Here is a 16,276-nt window from a genome sequence, read left to right on the forward strand (position 1 = left end):
CGTTCTACTGTAACAAGTTTCAAGGGCGGTACTTACTGTCCCACCCATGTGGGGAGGCAGGTATTCCACACTGACATACTCCTGGATCTCATTCTTACTCGTAAACTTCAACAAACTTACTGCTTCAGGGCCAAGCCAGCTTTTCACAATTTTGAAAGCAGCTGAGGAAAAACAAGCAAGTCACCACAGTAGCTTTGTCAAGTACTTTACTATGTGCACTAACCCAGACCTTCTGAAACCAGTTTGAACCCCGTGCTCTTATGCCTTTCTTCTGAGTCCAGACACTTACCGCTCCTTAATTGCAGCAGGTTTTTGTGGTATGCACATCGCTCACACATTTCAAATGCTCCATGGAGACCCAGGAAGCCTAAATTACCCTGACAAGCTTCTCAGGGTTTTGACCCGTGACCACATCTATCAGTGGCCTCAACAACTCTGACTTTTAGACAATGAACTAAATTGCTCTGTGACTCAGGAAGGAATTGCATGATGCTGTGAAGAATCTTTTACTTTGTGGTTCTTCTGATAAACCCTCAATATAAAATCCCTCCTCAAAGGAAAAGGCAGAAACAGGAGGAAGGGGCCCTGCTCATTATGGGCATGAGCCAGAATCGGCTTCCTTCCTGCCTCAAACCTCTGCCTTTTTCCCAGGCTGCACTGTTTACGAAACCATGAGAAAGACTCTATAATAATAAACTGCTACCAAACGTAGCTATTTGACAGCTACAGTTCTGTCCTGTGTCATGTCATTTGCTTTAGGCTTAATTAAAAAATTATTCCTAATGGGACCTTTTTCACCCATTTTGAAAAAAGAACCTAAAAACATAATGGTGCAGTAAATACACAACAATGGCAGTAGACAAGAAATCGGAACTCAGCATAATAAAACCATCAAAGTGTGGCTTAGAAAATCATGTTTTTTTTTCTTATTCTGGTTCCCTAGGATTTAGGCTTTTGTTCAAGTACTATTTAAACTTTCCTATTCAATTTAAAACAGCCTGTAACTTGGCATGCTATTTGAATTAAATGAAGTGTTAAGTGTGATTTTTTTTTCATATCAGCTTTATTGAAATGATTCGTAACTGTTTCTAGTTGTGGGTTATCAAAGAAGCCATTTGTCAGGCCAAAGAGCTCTGCTGTATGCAGTTAAGAAATTACCCTTACCTAGAGAGAGGTCAGTCCTCTGCTCCCAGCTTCTGGGAGGTAGCCTTCCTGTTTGGTAGGATTGTCCTTTTTTTGGGGGGGGGGGACTGGGAGCCTTGGATTAGTGGGAACATGACCTCAGAATAGGGTGGGACTTGGCTATGAGAGAAAGACCAACATGTGATTTAAGGAAGGGGCAGTAGGCCATGGAGTATCAGTAGGAATTAGCCACAGGCAAAATCAATCATGCCTACATAATGGAGCCCCAAGCCAAATTATGATCATCAAGGCATGTGGGCTTCTGTGAATTTCCTTGGTTGGCAGTACTCCCTGTGTATAGGGCATATCGATTCTCCAGTGATTTGTTTCACATTTGGAACTTCTCTCTAAATCCTTTCCTTGCAAGAAATCAAAGTGGTGAGCATCAGTTATTTTCAGTGAGTTCTAGTGAATGATCAAACATTCGAAAGTCATTTAGGGAACTCCATTTTGAATTTTCAGAAGGCAGTCTTCCATAGATTGCTAGGAATCCTTTAAAATTGACTTCTTTCAACTGTACTTTCTGTTCCTACTTTTAAAAGAGTTTTATCAAGAGAGGGCACTAGATTTTTGGGGTGTGTGTGTGTGTGTTTCCTCTAAGATGCTTCTGTAGTTTTGTTTCTTCATTTTACTAATACGATATATTACACTGATTTTTTTTTTTTTTACTTTGAAGCAACTTTGCATCACTGAGACAAGTCCTACTTTGTCATGGCTTGTAATGCTTTTTGGTATGTGGCGTGGTATATGTATTTACATGTTTATGCGTGTATGTAGAAGTCAGAGACAACCTTTGGTGTCAGAGCTCGATAATTATCCACCTTATCTTTTTGAGAGTGTCTCACTGCCTTAAGGTCATCAATTACATTAGAATGGCTGGTCAGAGAGTTCCAGAGTTCTCTTATTCCTTCTCTCAACATTCATTTCTCAGAGGTAAGGGGATAAGCATGTGTTGCTGCTATGACTTTTTTTTTTAATATAGATTAGTAGGGATTAAATTCAGCTCTCAAGCACTCTGCTACCGGCAATGGTTTTTATATTTCTTTGGCTACGGTTTCTTAGTTTTGTCCTTTTGCAGTGCTAGGAGTGGAACTCAGGGCCCGACACAGATCAGGCAAGTGCCATATTATGGAGCCATACCCCCAGCTATAGTACATGAGACTACTGGTGCATCTGTAGTTGGAAGGAGTTGTCATCTACAGTTTTCCTGTTATCTGACGTCTGGTAGCAGGATTGTATTTACTCATAAATGAGTTACAAGCTTTCCTTTGTGGCCTATTTTTAGAACTGTTTACAAAGGGTCAGGGTAAATTCTTTAACTATTTCATAGAATTTGCCTGAAAAGTCACCAAGGCCGGAATGTTTCTTTGAGGGATTTAAAATTTTATTTTCATTTATTTATTTACTTTTGGCTACTACTTCTAATTGAGTCAGCTTTAGCCATCTAGGACTTTCAAATAATTTCTCAATTTCACCTAGTTTTCAAAGTTCATTGCTCTATTTTTTTATTTCCATGAGTCAGTAGTGACCTTTTTTTTGATCTAACATTTTAATAATGTAAGTGTTCCATTTGTTTAGTCTTTATCAGTATTAAAAGGCTTGCCAAGAAAGAACTTTTCAAAGCACCAAATTTCAGTTTATGGAGTTTCCCTATTATTGGCTGCGTATGCAACAATGGTCGTACGGAAACACCAATGAAATCAAGGTGAAGAACAGAATTGCCTTTCAAATCACTAGGGAACTTTTTTTCAATAGCCATTTCAAATGACTCTTAGCAAAATTATGACTGTCAAAAATGGCCGTGGGATTTCAGTGATTTGGAGTGACTTCCAGATTTCTCCTACTTTGTCCCTCAATACTTGAACCAAGAGAAAAATGCATGTTTTGTAATTCACCTAGTGTGTGGGAAAGAGAACAAGGTTTCTTGTAATTGTTTTACCCAAGTGGTGAAACAGCTTCCTGCTGGTTTTAGAAAAGACAAGTGGAAAACTCTCAAGCTCTGAGGAGAGGATGGCAGTTCTGTCTGTTTACAAAACAACCTTAGAGTACCCTGGCTCCAGCCTTTTAAGAATTCACAAGGATAATATGAACATCTTCCTAAACAGTGGTAGAAACAGCTGAATTGGCCAAGTAAGACAAACAAAAGTCAAAAAACACAATAATATACTCACCATTCATTATCCAAGGCATATCAAAGATGACTATTTTTGCTGAAAGATGAAAAAAAAATTTCACTTCATGTGACTTAGTACCTTTACAATAGTCTATCAGTTTGACCTGACCTAGAAAAGGACTACCATGTGAGAAAAATGGAGCCAGTTGGCTAGGGTCTAATCAGGACTCTGTGAGTGGGGCAAGAAAGGAACCATCAGCTGACAAGGGGAGGAGTCTCAATACTGCAGTCACAGTCCTTTGGCAAGCGAGCCATCCCTCCGTTCATTTGCTGATTTAAGGAAGGTACACAGGAAAATAGTTAAGGGGGGGATGGGTGTGACCTGTTAGATCAGTGCTGAAAGCAAGTGCACTTTCCAAACTGTCTTTACATGACTGATGTATGGCTTCACTTATACAAGTCCTTGAGACTACACTGTTGACTAGCCATACTGCTGTCCCTTCCCTCTGACTCTGAGACACAGAAATTGTGCCTTTTCTTAATTGTTATGAACTCCAGGAAGCCAAAAATTCTGAAGCACACAGAACTGTTAATTACATACGGTATATTAAGGATATTAAGTAGCACTATAAGCAAATGTGAGAAAGAAATCAGAAACCACAAAGAGGATTTCTGGTAGCCGATTCATGCTTTACTGCAGATGAATCAATATATAATTTCACTCTTCTCCAAGTTGAGAATCTCCTACAATGTTATGCTTTTGAGCAGGGGTATAACTGAGACCTAATAGTTGGAGTTCAGGACAGGTTTTGAAGAACAATAAGTTTAAGACCCAGTAAAATCCAGTATCTGCAAAACCACACCATTTTGATAGAACCGAGACATCATCTGTAGTTAACTGAAATGAGCACTAGTACTATGGACCAGTATATGAATCCATGAATTCATGAATAGTTCTTTCAAAATAATCCTCGACATATTTTAGAGATTATGAAGAGTCACATTTTCCGCTCAGAGGCTCATCACAAACTTAGATATTTCACTCAACAGATGTTTGAAAAGGCTAAATGTATTTTATAAATAGTTATGTTACTATTATTCTACATGGCTTATCCTTTAGATCGTTCAATAAATATTTCGGTTTTGTTTTGCCCATAAAAGAAGCAAGTTAATATCTTGAAGTAGTATTTCTGTATTTTCCATTGATGGGCACTGCTTAGAAAGATTTAATGAATCAGGGCATGTGCCAGATATATAAGGAATTATAGACTGTTCATGTTTCCCAACCTGAATATCATCAATTTCTTTATCTAAAACGTTCAAAAATAGTCTTGGTTTGCACTGTAAGACTGTATGTGGTGTTGATACTAGACTTCCCCTTATGCTTTTGTTACCCAAGAGATCATAACTGTGGTATCTGCCAAAAAATTCATGCACGTAGCTCTGTGAATTTCCATTTTTTTGATATCCTTTTGCCTCATCTGCCTTTTTGACTTTTACCACACTAGAGCTAAATAAAACTGACTGTTTATGTGGGTTGGCCCTTATTTTCCCAATGGGTAATCTATTATATAAATCCAACAAATTAAAAACGAGTTTATAAGGCTTAGAACGAGTCTATCATTTGAACTCCCATCATTAAAGGGAGAGTTAAAATTAAAAACAAAACAGGGCTGAGAATGTTAGTTCAGTGGTAGAACACTTGCCTGGCAAGTACAAAGCCCCCATGTTCAATCCCCAGCACCATAAGAAAACAGAACACGAAACCCTCTGAATACCAGAGTTAAATGTAGTGCATTCCAGATCAGTAGTTTTTCTTGCCAGTTCTTAAGGTGCAATTAGTAACACACTGTACTTTATTTGCCATACAGTGCACTTTATTAGTACAGCTTATCTGCTCTTGCATGCAGCAAGTTCCATATAATAAATACATGTTGCAAATATTATATATATACATATACACACACACATATATATATATATATATATATATATAATTTGCAAACATCTGAGTGTTCACTGTTACAGGCTGTTTTGGAGTCTAGAACTTCACTTGTAACAACAACTGTAAAGAAAAACTACTTCAGAAAAGTATCTGTGGATCTACCAAGATAATGATTTACACATCTACCTAGGAATTTATTTAAAGTCCTTCATCAGAAAACAGTGTTTCAGGTATGAGAGTCTATAATATAAAGCTACCATTTTTGGACACAATCTATAATTTTAATATATTATACTTTTATAAAGGAATAACTTACTTACAGAGGTATTTGGGGTAATACACCTTAAAGCAGTTGATGATAAATCGTACAAAGTCCATGTCCTAAAATAAATATTAAAAATTTAAGACTGTCCATTTCAGATAACATTAAATTATACATTTTGAACAGTGATAAATTATTAAATGCAAATGAGACTATTTTTCTTAAAAGATATGCTAATTTAAGTATCTATAGCCCTAAGGGTTATGGTTTTAGGCTATTAAGCTAAGAATTGGCCCTAAATTTGAGTTGAAGAAGTCAAATACTTATGGATATTTTAAAAGTTATTTGCATTACTTCAAATTAGTTATATGCTTCAGGCTACAAAAGCCATGGGGCATGCAATGGATATAAAAGCAATCCCCACAGTGAGACTCTAAAAATTCTATTGAACAACTAAAGAACTATTAAAAAGGATATACAGTGTATAACGTGACTCACTCAAATAATATATATATGCATATATATGTGTGGCTATACATTTAGCTATAGCATTTACTTTTTAAATCTAATTTTTACCTTCTAAGAATTTCAATAATCATATTTCATACAAGGATCCCAGTGATCTGCTAATTTCCTTCTTATTTAAGACACCCTGTATTAGTTTGTTGTTGTTGTTTAGTTTATAATCAAGAGCTATTTGTTCATTCCAATTTTTAGGAGACTGTATTAATCAGCTGCCTGGTTAGTTCTCTTGCTTCACAGACAACACCAGGAAATGAGGCCATTAGGGGTATTAGTGATGTTTCATCCCCCATATTATTCCATACTAGCAGCCTGTTCCATTCATCCTGCTCAGCCACCTCATAAACATGTCTAGTTTGAAGCGCTAAGCAGACAAGCTGCAATCCAGCACAGCTACTGGAAGGCTGCTAATTCTAGACAGGAGAGCCTATAAAGTCTTTCCTATCATGTGAGTTGCAGTGCTTTTAATTGCAGTAAACTGAATATAAGCATCCTCAACTCTATTTATTTTGGGAGAAGTCCTAGTATATAGTAATACCTTCATAAATAGCCTTCATACGCAGCGGACATAGTTTCAGAAATCTAGTTAAATAGGAGTCTGATAAAAAGACTGATTACTCTCAGATATTACTAGTCTGTATCTAGTAGTCATTACCATCAATTATTCAGTTGGCGGTCCTTGTTAATTAGAGCTAATTTGGGGGGATTTGATGTAAGTGTTGTGTGTCTACATTGGGTATGACATAGCATACTTCTATGAAATAGACTGTTGTACAATAGACTGTGGGTGCTTTTGCACATGATATCTCTATCATTCACAGTGTCCATCCTCTGATGACAAATGCAAGGGTTTTCTTTCTGGCTCAACTGCTGAGAAAAGATACATTTTCCTAGAGTATTAATTATTTAAAGTCTAGCTATTTGTATAAAATTAAATGATTCCATTTTTTTTTTTTGGCGAGGAAGTCAAAAGGTTATAGTCAACATGGTAGTCCAATTCTTACTAAAGCACTTTATGTCTCTTATATGCATTATTGTAAACTGACTTTGTGAATCATGAGTATTATACAGTAGACAAAATTATTCAATAAATATTCAGGTGCTTTATAACATTAATAATGAATGAAATCTCCAGGAGTACCAACAGATTTTTTTTTTAAATTAGAAATGACAATATCAGATAGCTCTTGTCATTTCCCTTCCCCTATATTAGGGAACCGAAAACATTAGCAGACATTATTCATGGCTGCAAGGTAAGAAATAGGTGACCATGGTACGTAAAGGACAATAGAATCATAGTCTAACTTTATTGAATGTAGACTTTCTTAAGCAATTTGAGTTTAATTTATGATATAAAATATTTTACTTTAAAATTCAAGGCCCACTCAATGGAAACTACATTTAAAAAATGCAGGGTATTAGATTCTTAATGTAGGAAACATGCTGCCCTCTCCCTCTCCTAAAGCTCTTTTGAATTGTTCTCTGTAACCTGGTTTTGTTGTTTAAATCTAAGATCACCATTTGGGGTTACACAACAACATACTATAGTAAAGTAGTTCTTTTCCTCTTAGAAAGGTATTCTCTCATATTATTACAAGTTCTTCACAAACACCAACATATATGGTTACCAATTAGGTATCATATAATTTACCATTTTGTCACGTTGGACATTTAGCCTTTTTCTAATCTTCCATTACTTTTGAGACAGTCTCACTATGCTGTCTGGGCTATCCCTGAACTCCTAAGTTCAAATGACCTTTAGATCTCAGCTCCATGAGGTACTGGGGTCATCAGTGAATATGTAATAAAATATTGTTACTGCAACTCTTAATTTAACTATGTTTTCAAGCTGCCAAAAGTCACCTGAGGAAAACTGGCTCCTCAAGCTTACCAAATAAAATAAATAAATTAAAAAAAATATCCACAAGAATACACTAGTGCCCAAGAAAACCACAGAGAGTGGTACGGAGTAAACTCCCATGAACATCTTGCAACTTCAAAACAAGGTAAAAATACAAGGTCACAGAGATCATGCATGTGTTTATTCAATATTTAATGAGCATGTCACTCTGTGCCAGGCATGGAGGTCCTTGTGGGGTGACATTAACATAGTAAAAAAAAATATTCAGCATCTGTCACAATGACTCGTATTTTGCCATCCTTCACATCTTACCTCCATCTGACTCACCAGACAGGGAACATTGCCAAATACACAAGAAAATGTAAGTCTCTGCAAACTCTATTCCATGTCTGACTTCACACACAGCGCAAGGGGAAAATTAATCCTTTTGCATTTTTCTAGCTTCATTTTACAATAATATATGGTTGGCAAAAAGGCAGCACGGATGGAGGGAAAGGGGGCAAACGCTGACTTAGAATTAATGCGGAACGCTTACTATGCTATTGAGTCCAGTTTCAGACATGTCAAACATCACTGTGATAGGCTTCCCGTTTTCTCTCTTGGCATATCGTTCCAGCCAGAATGCTATGAGCTTCTTCTTGTCCATTATGGTTTTCTGGTCTTTAATGTGATACTTCACTCTAATCCAAACTTTAAGCAGAAAAAAACATAAAAAATGAGCATACAGTTTATGGCATTTTCATACCTTTGACACATTCCTTCATTTTTATTTCATCTTGTTTTGAATAAAAACATCTCTACTCTCTTTAAAATGAGAAACAGTTGCCCTTGGTACCTTTAAATTAAAGAGCAGAAGAGAGGCAAACTATTTGTCTCTCCTTTAGGAGCTACACAGACGTCACATTTAAGTGATCTGAAAGGAGAACTGCAGGTGAACAAACACAGAATAACACAGAAGTGCTCTTCACTATACTCGAGAGGAAAGCCAATGCTTTGACAAATTGCTAGAAAACTCATTCCACCCAGAGGAGAGATACAGACAGGCGGGCAGGAGGCCAGGGAGAGTGTGGTGCAGGGGAGTGGACCATGCAAATGCTTCAGGTGGTGGCCAAGATTAAAATGGGATGGCTGGCAAGAGGAGAAGTAGAAAAAGAGACAAGGAATAGCTAAATGACTCTGAAGTCCTCCCTTCTGTTTGGTTTTTCCATTTCAAAACCTAGCCTGGGCAGTGTCATAGAGGTTAGAGCAGAAAAGGTCAGGGAGGAAACCTATCTGGTCACAACCAGACAATAGGGGAACAGGGTAGGAAGGACTGAACTATGGAAGTGGCTGCAGAAGGTCAAAGGAGCCAAAATGAAGCTGAATTGCAGGGAGAGCCAACACACGGGCCAGAGCTGAGCACTAGAGAAAGGAGGACCATGAGTGGTAGGACACGGGTGTGGTCTGTGATGAAGGCAGCACAGTCAATAGAAACCAGGGGATGGGCGTGTGCAAGTAGCCTGGGAGCTGCATAGGATCTGCCCTGTAAATGGGAAAGTTTGGCAAGACTGATGTGTTTGAGACAACCCTACAGGACAATATCAGCTAGAACAGGCTTTGGGAAACAGGCTTTGGGAAACAGACTTTGGGAAACAGGCTTTGGGAGCAAACCGCTGAAGAGGTATGAGAAAAGGAGACTAAGAAAGGAGAGGCAGAGAAATGAGAAGACAGTGCAGCGTGCTGTCAAAATACAGTGTAATTCTGGCTAAGGAAAAGGCAAGCGGGATGCACATAAGCTCTCCTATTGTAGTGCAAACTCAACCGAGATTTGGGCAAGTGGAAGAGGGGATAAGAAAGGCATCTGAACCACAGACAACTGCTACTCTTAACTCCTATTACCATACATATTTCAGAAAAAGCTCAGAGGAGACCAGGAGAGACTTAAACGTTTGTTTTGGATATTTAGCAATGGTCAAAAGATTCTTCATAAAAAGAAAAGTATTAGGTGGAGCACTAGCAACAAGTGATAAAGGCTAACTAAAATGACTATGACTGAGTTACCACTGCTCCAGTGCCATGCCTGCCTGCCTACTACCATACTCCCAGCCATCATATTGTGAACGCTAACCCTCTGAAACCGTAAGCCCCAAATAAACTCATCTATAGGTTTCCTTGTTCATGGTATCTTATCATAGGAATAGACAAGAAACAAAAGCACAGACAACATTTGTGTTTACCGCTTAGTTTATAATAATGCAAACTATGCCTTGATAATATTTGAGAGGGGTAAGTAAAGATGACCACATATTTCTAATGCAGAGAATTTGTTATGTATGTATATGAAAACTTCCGAGATTATTAATTGAGACACAGATGTATATTTCAAAGTCTTGAAAATCTAAAGTACGAATTACATATACTTACATAATTTGTTACCTTCTTTGTCATAACCGTGCAGATAAATACCACCAAGTTCTAATAACCATCTTGGAATAGAGGATTCACTAAGGTCTAGAAAGTGATAAACTTTGATCAGTAATAGTAGAAATCCATGGATCTAAAAAGAAAGCTCACACCGTAAAGGTAATGGTACATAGTAGTTCTTTTCACTCAAACTTGAACAAGATACAATTTACTTAAATCTTGAATAAAATGTAACTTATGCCTGGTCTGGCCTCCGTAGGAGATGTGTCTGAGTCCTTAAGAGACTTGAAGTCTCAGTGAGGGTGGAGACCTGGCGGTGGGTCAGCACCCTCTCAGGGACAGGGGGAGGAGGAATGGGATGAGGAACTGTGGGAGGGGGTGACCAGGAGCGGGGAGGGCTGCAAGGCTGGAATGTAAATTTAAAAAAAAAATCTAGAAAGACTTGCTGGCACTACAAAAGGCTACTTCCTGCTGAGGAAACAATGGACAAAAGATTTACAGAGAAAACAAGTAACAAAAGATTTACAGATGATGGAAAAAGCTGGAAAGAGTCTCTTATTTTTGTGGCTGCCTCGGTAGATTCTTGGTGGGTTTCAAACATGTTAACACATGAAGAAACTATTCAATTTAGGCCTGTGCACCATCTGGGCCATAGGGTACCAGGTTAGCACACACAAGGTCTTGGAGTCTATCTCTGCCCGCCCCCCCCCAAACATACAAAAGCCACATGAAGAAATATTCACACAACCTCAGAATTTGAGGGGGGAAAAGTCACTCTGTTTTACTTAGTGAGGTGCCATTTTTCTGTCTCTTCTTCCTCTCTAGTCCCCTGTATGCACACGTTCTCTCTCTGTCTGTCTCTGTCTGTGTGTCCCTCTCTTTGTCTCTCTGTCTCTGTCTCTGTCTCTCTCTCTCTCTCTCTGTGTGTGTGTGTGTGTGTGTGTGTGTGTGTGTGTGTGTGTGTATACAGACTAGGCACTGGCCTTAGATTTCTTCCTCTATAACTCTCACCTTACTTGTGGGACAGTGTCCCACTGTCTTTGGCTCTAGATGAGTTGATTTGGTTATACTATTATACTAGTTGGACAGCAAAGCTCCCCAGGATCCTCCTGTCTCCACTCTCCACCCGCTAGCCCCAGCACCCAGATTACGAGTACTTGTTGCCATCCTTAGCTTTTGAAGTGAGTGCTTGCTAGTCATGTTTATGCAGGAAGCGTTTTACCTACTGTGTAATCTCCCTACCCCCAAGATGGTATTTTCCTTCAAAGTTTTATATACAGTAAACTCTAATATTTTAGAGAATGTGGAGAATAAGTCAAGAAAAATATAAAATTCTTTAGCAGGAAAAACAAACAACAGACCTAACTGGCCCTGTGGGGCATGTGTTTCATTTATCAGCACTTCCCAGAGAATGCTCAAGGTTTCTCTCCCATTCCCTCTGTGTACCTCATATCTTTGTTGTGTGTCCCCAGAAACCAGCAGCATGTGCAAGCATACACCATATTGTTGAATTCAATATGAGATGCTCATTAAGATATATATATATATATATATATATATATATATTTCCAACTTTACTCTGAAGAAAAGTTTATTTTGTATATGATTTGAAGATGGAAGCTATATATTTGTGTCTGCTTGACTAACACATGTTCCACATGTTCCTTTGTTTAAACTGACTACTGTTTTAATATTTGCCATTGTTCTACTTCTGAAGATTTTAGATATGTCCTTTCTTGTGGATGCTAGGATAAAAAATGGGGAGAGAATTAGTTCTAGATTTGTTGACTACTTTGTATTTAATTCTTTAGACCAAGTCCCTCCATAATCTTCTATGACAGGTGACACTTTATAGGACTGGGCAGTTGTGCCTGCTCCGGTTCTGAATTTTTAGAGGAAGACAACAGATATCCTTTCTTGCAGAGTTCTTCACATACCTGAAAACTGCTGTAGAACTCCCTCTTAAGACCTCAAAAGCCAATTTTGATGACAAATTTCAATCTAGCAGTGGCTTTAAAAAGTTTAGAGAAGGCTGCCATGAGTATCCTTGGGGATAAACTTTCTTTTGGGGGAGGGGGATCCCCATTTAGTTTTAGAATAACCAATAAGCGTAAGGTACTCTGGGGATATGAAAACACATGAGACACAACTGGAAAAAAAGAAAAAGAAAACCAGCACAGGAACAAATTTTTATTTTTAGGTCTAAGATAGAAGACTATAGTACTTTTTGTTGTTTAATGGAATTGAACCAAACACAGACTAGGTAGCCATGCTTTTAGTGACAGTGTGTGACTCAGTTCCCTGTCGTCTGATTTTCTTATGAGTGATTCTCCTTCTAAGATTTTGGTCCCCTTGAAAGTCTGATTAGGCCTGTAAAGGTAATATTCTAGTGTTTCTGATGACTGCTAAGAATGTGTGCAAATGCAGACAAACATTTAACAGTAACATTTATACAGATGCTATTGCCCTGTCAAGGTTAAGTGGACCAGCTTACCATTGACAGACAATTCTTTCCTCCACTGAAAACTCTCATCAAGCATCTTCAGTGTTTCATCCACAACGTTATGTCTCCAATGTAAGTAACTTTCAACCCAGTTATCATCTTGCTGGAGTCTTTCAACATCACGTGGATCGTATTTCTCTGACTTTTCTAGGGGAAACCAGTAAAGAATATCTAAATCAGGTTAATTCCGGGGGTGGGGGGGATAACTAACATCATAGCAAAGGAGAAGAAAGATCTGGAAGACCAATCCAAACTTCTTCAAGACACACATATGGATGTTTTCAGGTGAAAACGTGCTGGAAAGAGTTGACCAAATTTCTAAGTGAGCGCAGACTAAAGTTATCTAAAGGTTACAGATTTGAGAAGATATCTAACTATGCTGTCCAGGATGTCTTGGAATTCATGAGGGCTCAACTGAACCTCCTGCATCAGTCTAAGTAGCTGGAACTACAGTCACACACTTCTATACCTGGCGCAGGGCATCATTTTTTAAAAAGTCAAATGGAAAACTGTCCATATCTAGAGTGTATTAGTTAATACTTTGTTGAGGTGACAAAATTAACCAAGGAAGGAAGGATATTTTTTTTTTGTGGATTATAGGATGCTTTCTAACTTGTGATCCTTCATCCTCAGTCTCCTAAATCCTAGAATTATAGGTATGCACAAACAAGACCAGCTGAGCCAGCACTGATTTCGGCTCACAGTTTCAGAGTTATCACTCTGTGCCAACTGTCTCTATCATTCCTCCATCTGTGATGAGGTAGTATGTCATAGAAGAATAGTATGAGGGAAGAGAACTGTTCATATTATGGCAGACAGGAAGCAGAGAAGTAGCCAACAAGGGGTCAGGAAATGGGTATACTGTTCAAATGCATGTCCCCCAGGGATCAATTTCTTTCAGCAAGGCCCTGTCTCCTAATAGACCATTCAACTATTCGTCAATGGATTTGTCCCCTGAAGAAGTAATGCTCTCCTGATCCAGTCACTTCTCAACTGTTACCAGTAGGGGACCAAGCCTTCAACACACAAGCTTTTGCAGGAACTACTTCACATCTAAACATAACATGCAACATTATCACATTTTTCAGATTCTAGGGGAACATTTCCAACAATATCGTGGATTAATTATATTCAGTTATAACTGTGTGTCATTTTCATGCACATGTCATATTCTCCACTTGCTTCTACATCAGATATTCCTCCTTATACACTATTCTCACTAGCTCATTGTGGTGAATTCTTCTTGTTTCCATGTAATCACCTTTACATACGCAAACTCTACCATTTGCCAACCGTCATTTTAGATACTTCCTCTTTTCACAAACATTCCCTGTGACTAAAAGTAATTCTTTGGTGAACAGCAACAGAACTTCATTTAAGTTTTTCTTAAGGCACAGAACCATTTTTTAAAATCATGTTATAGTACATATTTAATCTCCATCAGAGGTTTCTATCCCACCCTGGATCATGCAGTTCCCAGATAAAAGATGTAAAACTTAAGCCTTTAAAGCAGTAGAGGTGGGAATTGTCCCTGTCTAAGGAGAACTGCAGAGACAAAAATGGAGAAAAGACTGAAGGAAAGGGGGGGGGAGTCCAATGGCCAGCCCAACTTAGGATCCATCTCCTGGATAGATCTTCACTATTACTGATGCTATGACGTGCTGATAAACAGGAGTATGGCATGGCTGTCCTCTGAGAGTCCCAACTAGCAGCTGACTAAGACAGACACAGATACTTACACCCATTAGACTGAGGTCAAGGGGGAAGGGTTAAAGAAGCTGAAGGGAGGGTGACACCATGGGAAGACCCGCAGGATCTGGATCCCAGAGGACTACCAGAGACTGAGCCATCAACCAGGCAGCAATCAGCAATAAGCGGGCTGGCTTACAATGGGAGAAGATGTACCTAATCCTGGGAGACTTGAGGCTCCCAGGTAAGGGAGGGACTGGTGGGAGGGCCTTCCCTCTTAGAGGCAAGGAGAGGAGGAATAGGATGAGAACTCTAGGAGGGAGGAGACCAAAGTTTAATGTGAAAAAAAAAGCAAGCTGGGCAGATGCCTAGGACATACTATGTCCACCTGGGATGCTCCTACTCTGACGGGTAGCCCTCATGGCCAGTTCTCAGGGTGCATTACCCATGGTTTCTTTTCTCTCCATCTTCATCCTGGTCTTGTGGAACCAAAACCCTGACTACCTCTCTTCTGTCCAGGCTGTAGGCTTCTTTATTCAACCAATAGTTTTAAAATAAGGAGCAATGTTACTTAGTGAGAATCTCCTCCTCCTTGGGGTTAGGGAGACCTTGGGGGCCAGCCAGTATTTAACATTATAATACATAGCAACAGACTAAGCCTCAACAAGCTTGAGTAAGCATGCTGTCTCTCCCCCAAAACACTAAAGGCTCAGGGTCTGTACATCTAAGAACTCTCCAAGGCAGATGACACAGCATTTATTGAAAGACTCTATTCTGCTTTTATTATTAGTTTCTCAACTATCCATTCCTGTCCAGGTGCGACAGCAGTTTTGGGAATTTCCCTGGAGTCTCCATTTCCTTTTCTTTCACAAGTATTTAACTGCTACGTTGTACAAGTCCACCTCCTCTACATTTGCACTGCCTTTAGTTCAGGGCCGTGAGCGAATAGATGAAAGGGCAGGAAACAGAAAGTGCCCTGAGATGATTAACCTCTTAGAGTCTCCACTTTCTTAATGGAGAAACTGCTCCATATACAGGAAGGCCTGTGTGAGGGTCATATAAAAAAGAATGGGTGAAAAAGCTTGGAAATTTAAAACTTTGGAAAATAAAGTAGTCCATAAGTCCGACATTTGAGAATGTCATCTGGGAGTATAGTTTTTCAACATATAGGTTCTGAAGCATTTCATTTATAAAATGAGTGGGTCCAAGACTACAGAAACCTTGGAAATAGTTTTAGCTCTACAATTTGAAAATTCATTTGTATTCCAAGCACCTTTTCCTTTTAATTATAAATGACATTTCAGAGCATAAGATGGCTTTAAAAGAGTTAACATAGCCTTCTGTCTCATTAAGGAGGGATCATTTAGTTTGGCCATTGTTCCAGTCGGCTATTTTCCGTAAAATTACAGCATCCTCTTGCAGGAAAATGTTTGCAATATACCCAAGTTTGCATAAGCACAGGTTATTAGTTCTTCCCAATAAAAGTGATAGCCAGTGAAAAAGGTAACTACATAAGCTCTCAAGTCAAACACACTTAACATGAAGAACTATTCTACAGCTACAGCCTCATGTTTCACATAAGACATTAAAAGGACATGTCTTCAAAGGGCAAGGTTTAATACGATTTCCTCTATCATTAGAAACTTTCTAAAATAAATCTGGCTTTTCCTGTCCCCCTTTTTTCAAGAGAATGACAAGCACTACAAAGATGTCTTGCCTTGGCTCGGGTCATCAGCAGTTTTACCTCCCATTGCTTTTCTATAACCAGTAAAAATGTCAGCACAATAAAAGAAGCA

General features: G+C 38.7%; 1 protein-coding gene across 1 annotated transcript in view; it reads right to left on the bottom strand.

Annotated features, from left to right (window-relative positions):
- The window catches only part of Mospd2 (motile sperm domain containing 2), a 41,779-nt gene that overhangs the window by 15,200 nt on the left and 10,303 nt on the right, over positions 1-16,276 (bottom strand). The window contains exons 3-8 of the mRNA XM_032889814.1: positions 12,783-12,938; positions 10,289-10,375; positions 8,421-8,575; positions 5,561-5,621; positions 3,354-3,392; positions 37-161 (exon numbers count right to left, since the gene is read on the bottom strand). Coding sequence (XP_032745705.1) covers positions 37-161; positions 3,354-3,392; positions 5,561-5,621; positions 8,421-8,575; positions 10,289-10,375; positions 12,783-12,938 — 623 coding nt within the window. The remainder of the gene's footprint in view (positions 1-36; positions 162-3,353; positions 3,393-5,560; positions 5,622-8,420; positions 8,576-10,288; positions 10,376-12,782; positions 12,939-16,276) is intronic.

This window comes from Rattus rattus, chromosome X (assembly GCF_011064425.1).
Source record: "Rattus rattus isolate New Zealand chromosome X, Rrattus_CSIRO_v1, whole genome shotgun sequence".
Classification (NCBI taxonomy): Eukaryota; Metazoa; Chordata; class Mammalia; order Rodentia; family Muridae; genus Rattus; species Rattus rattus.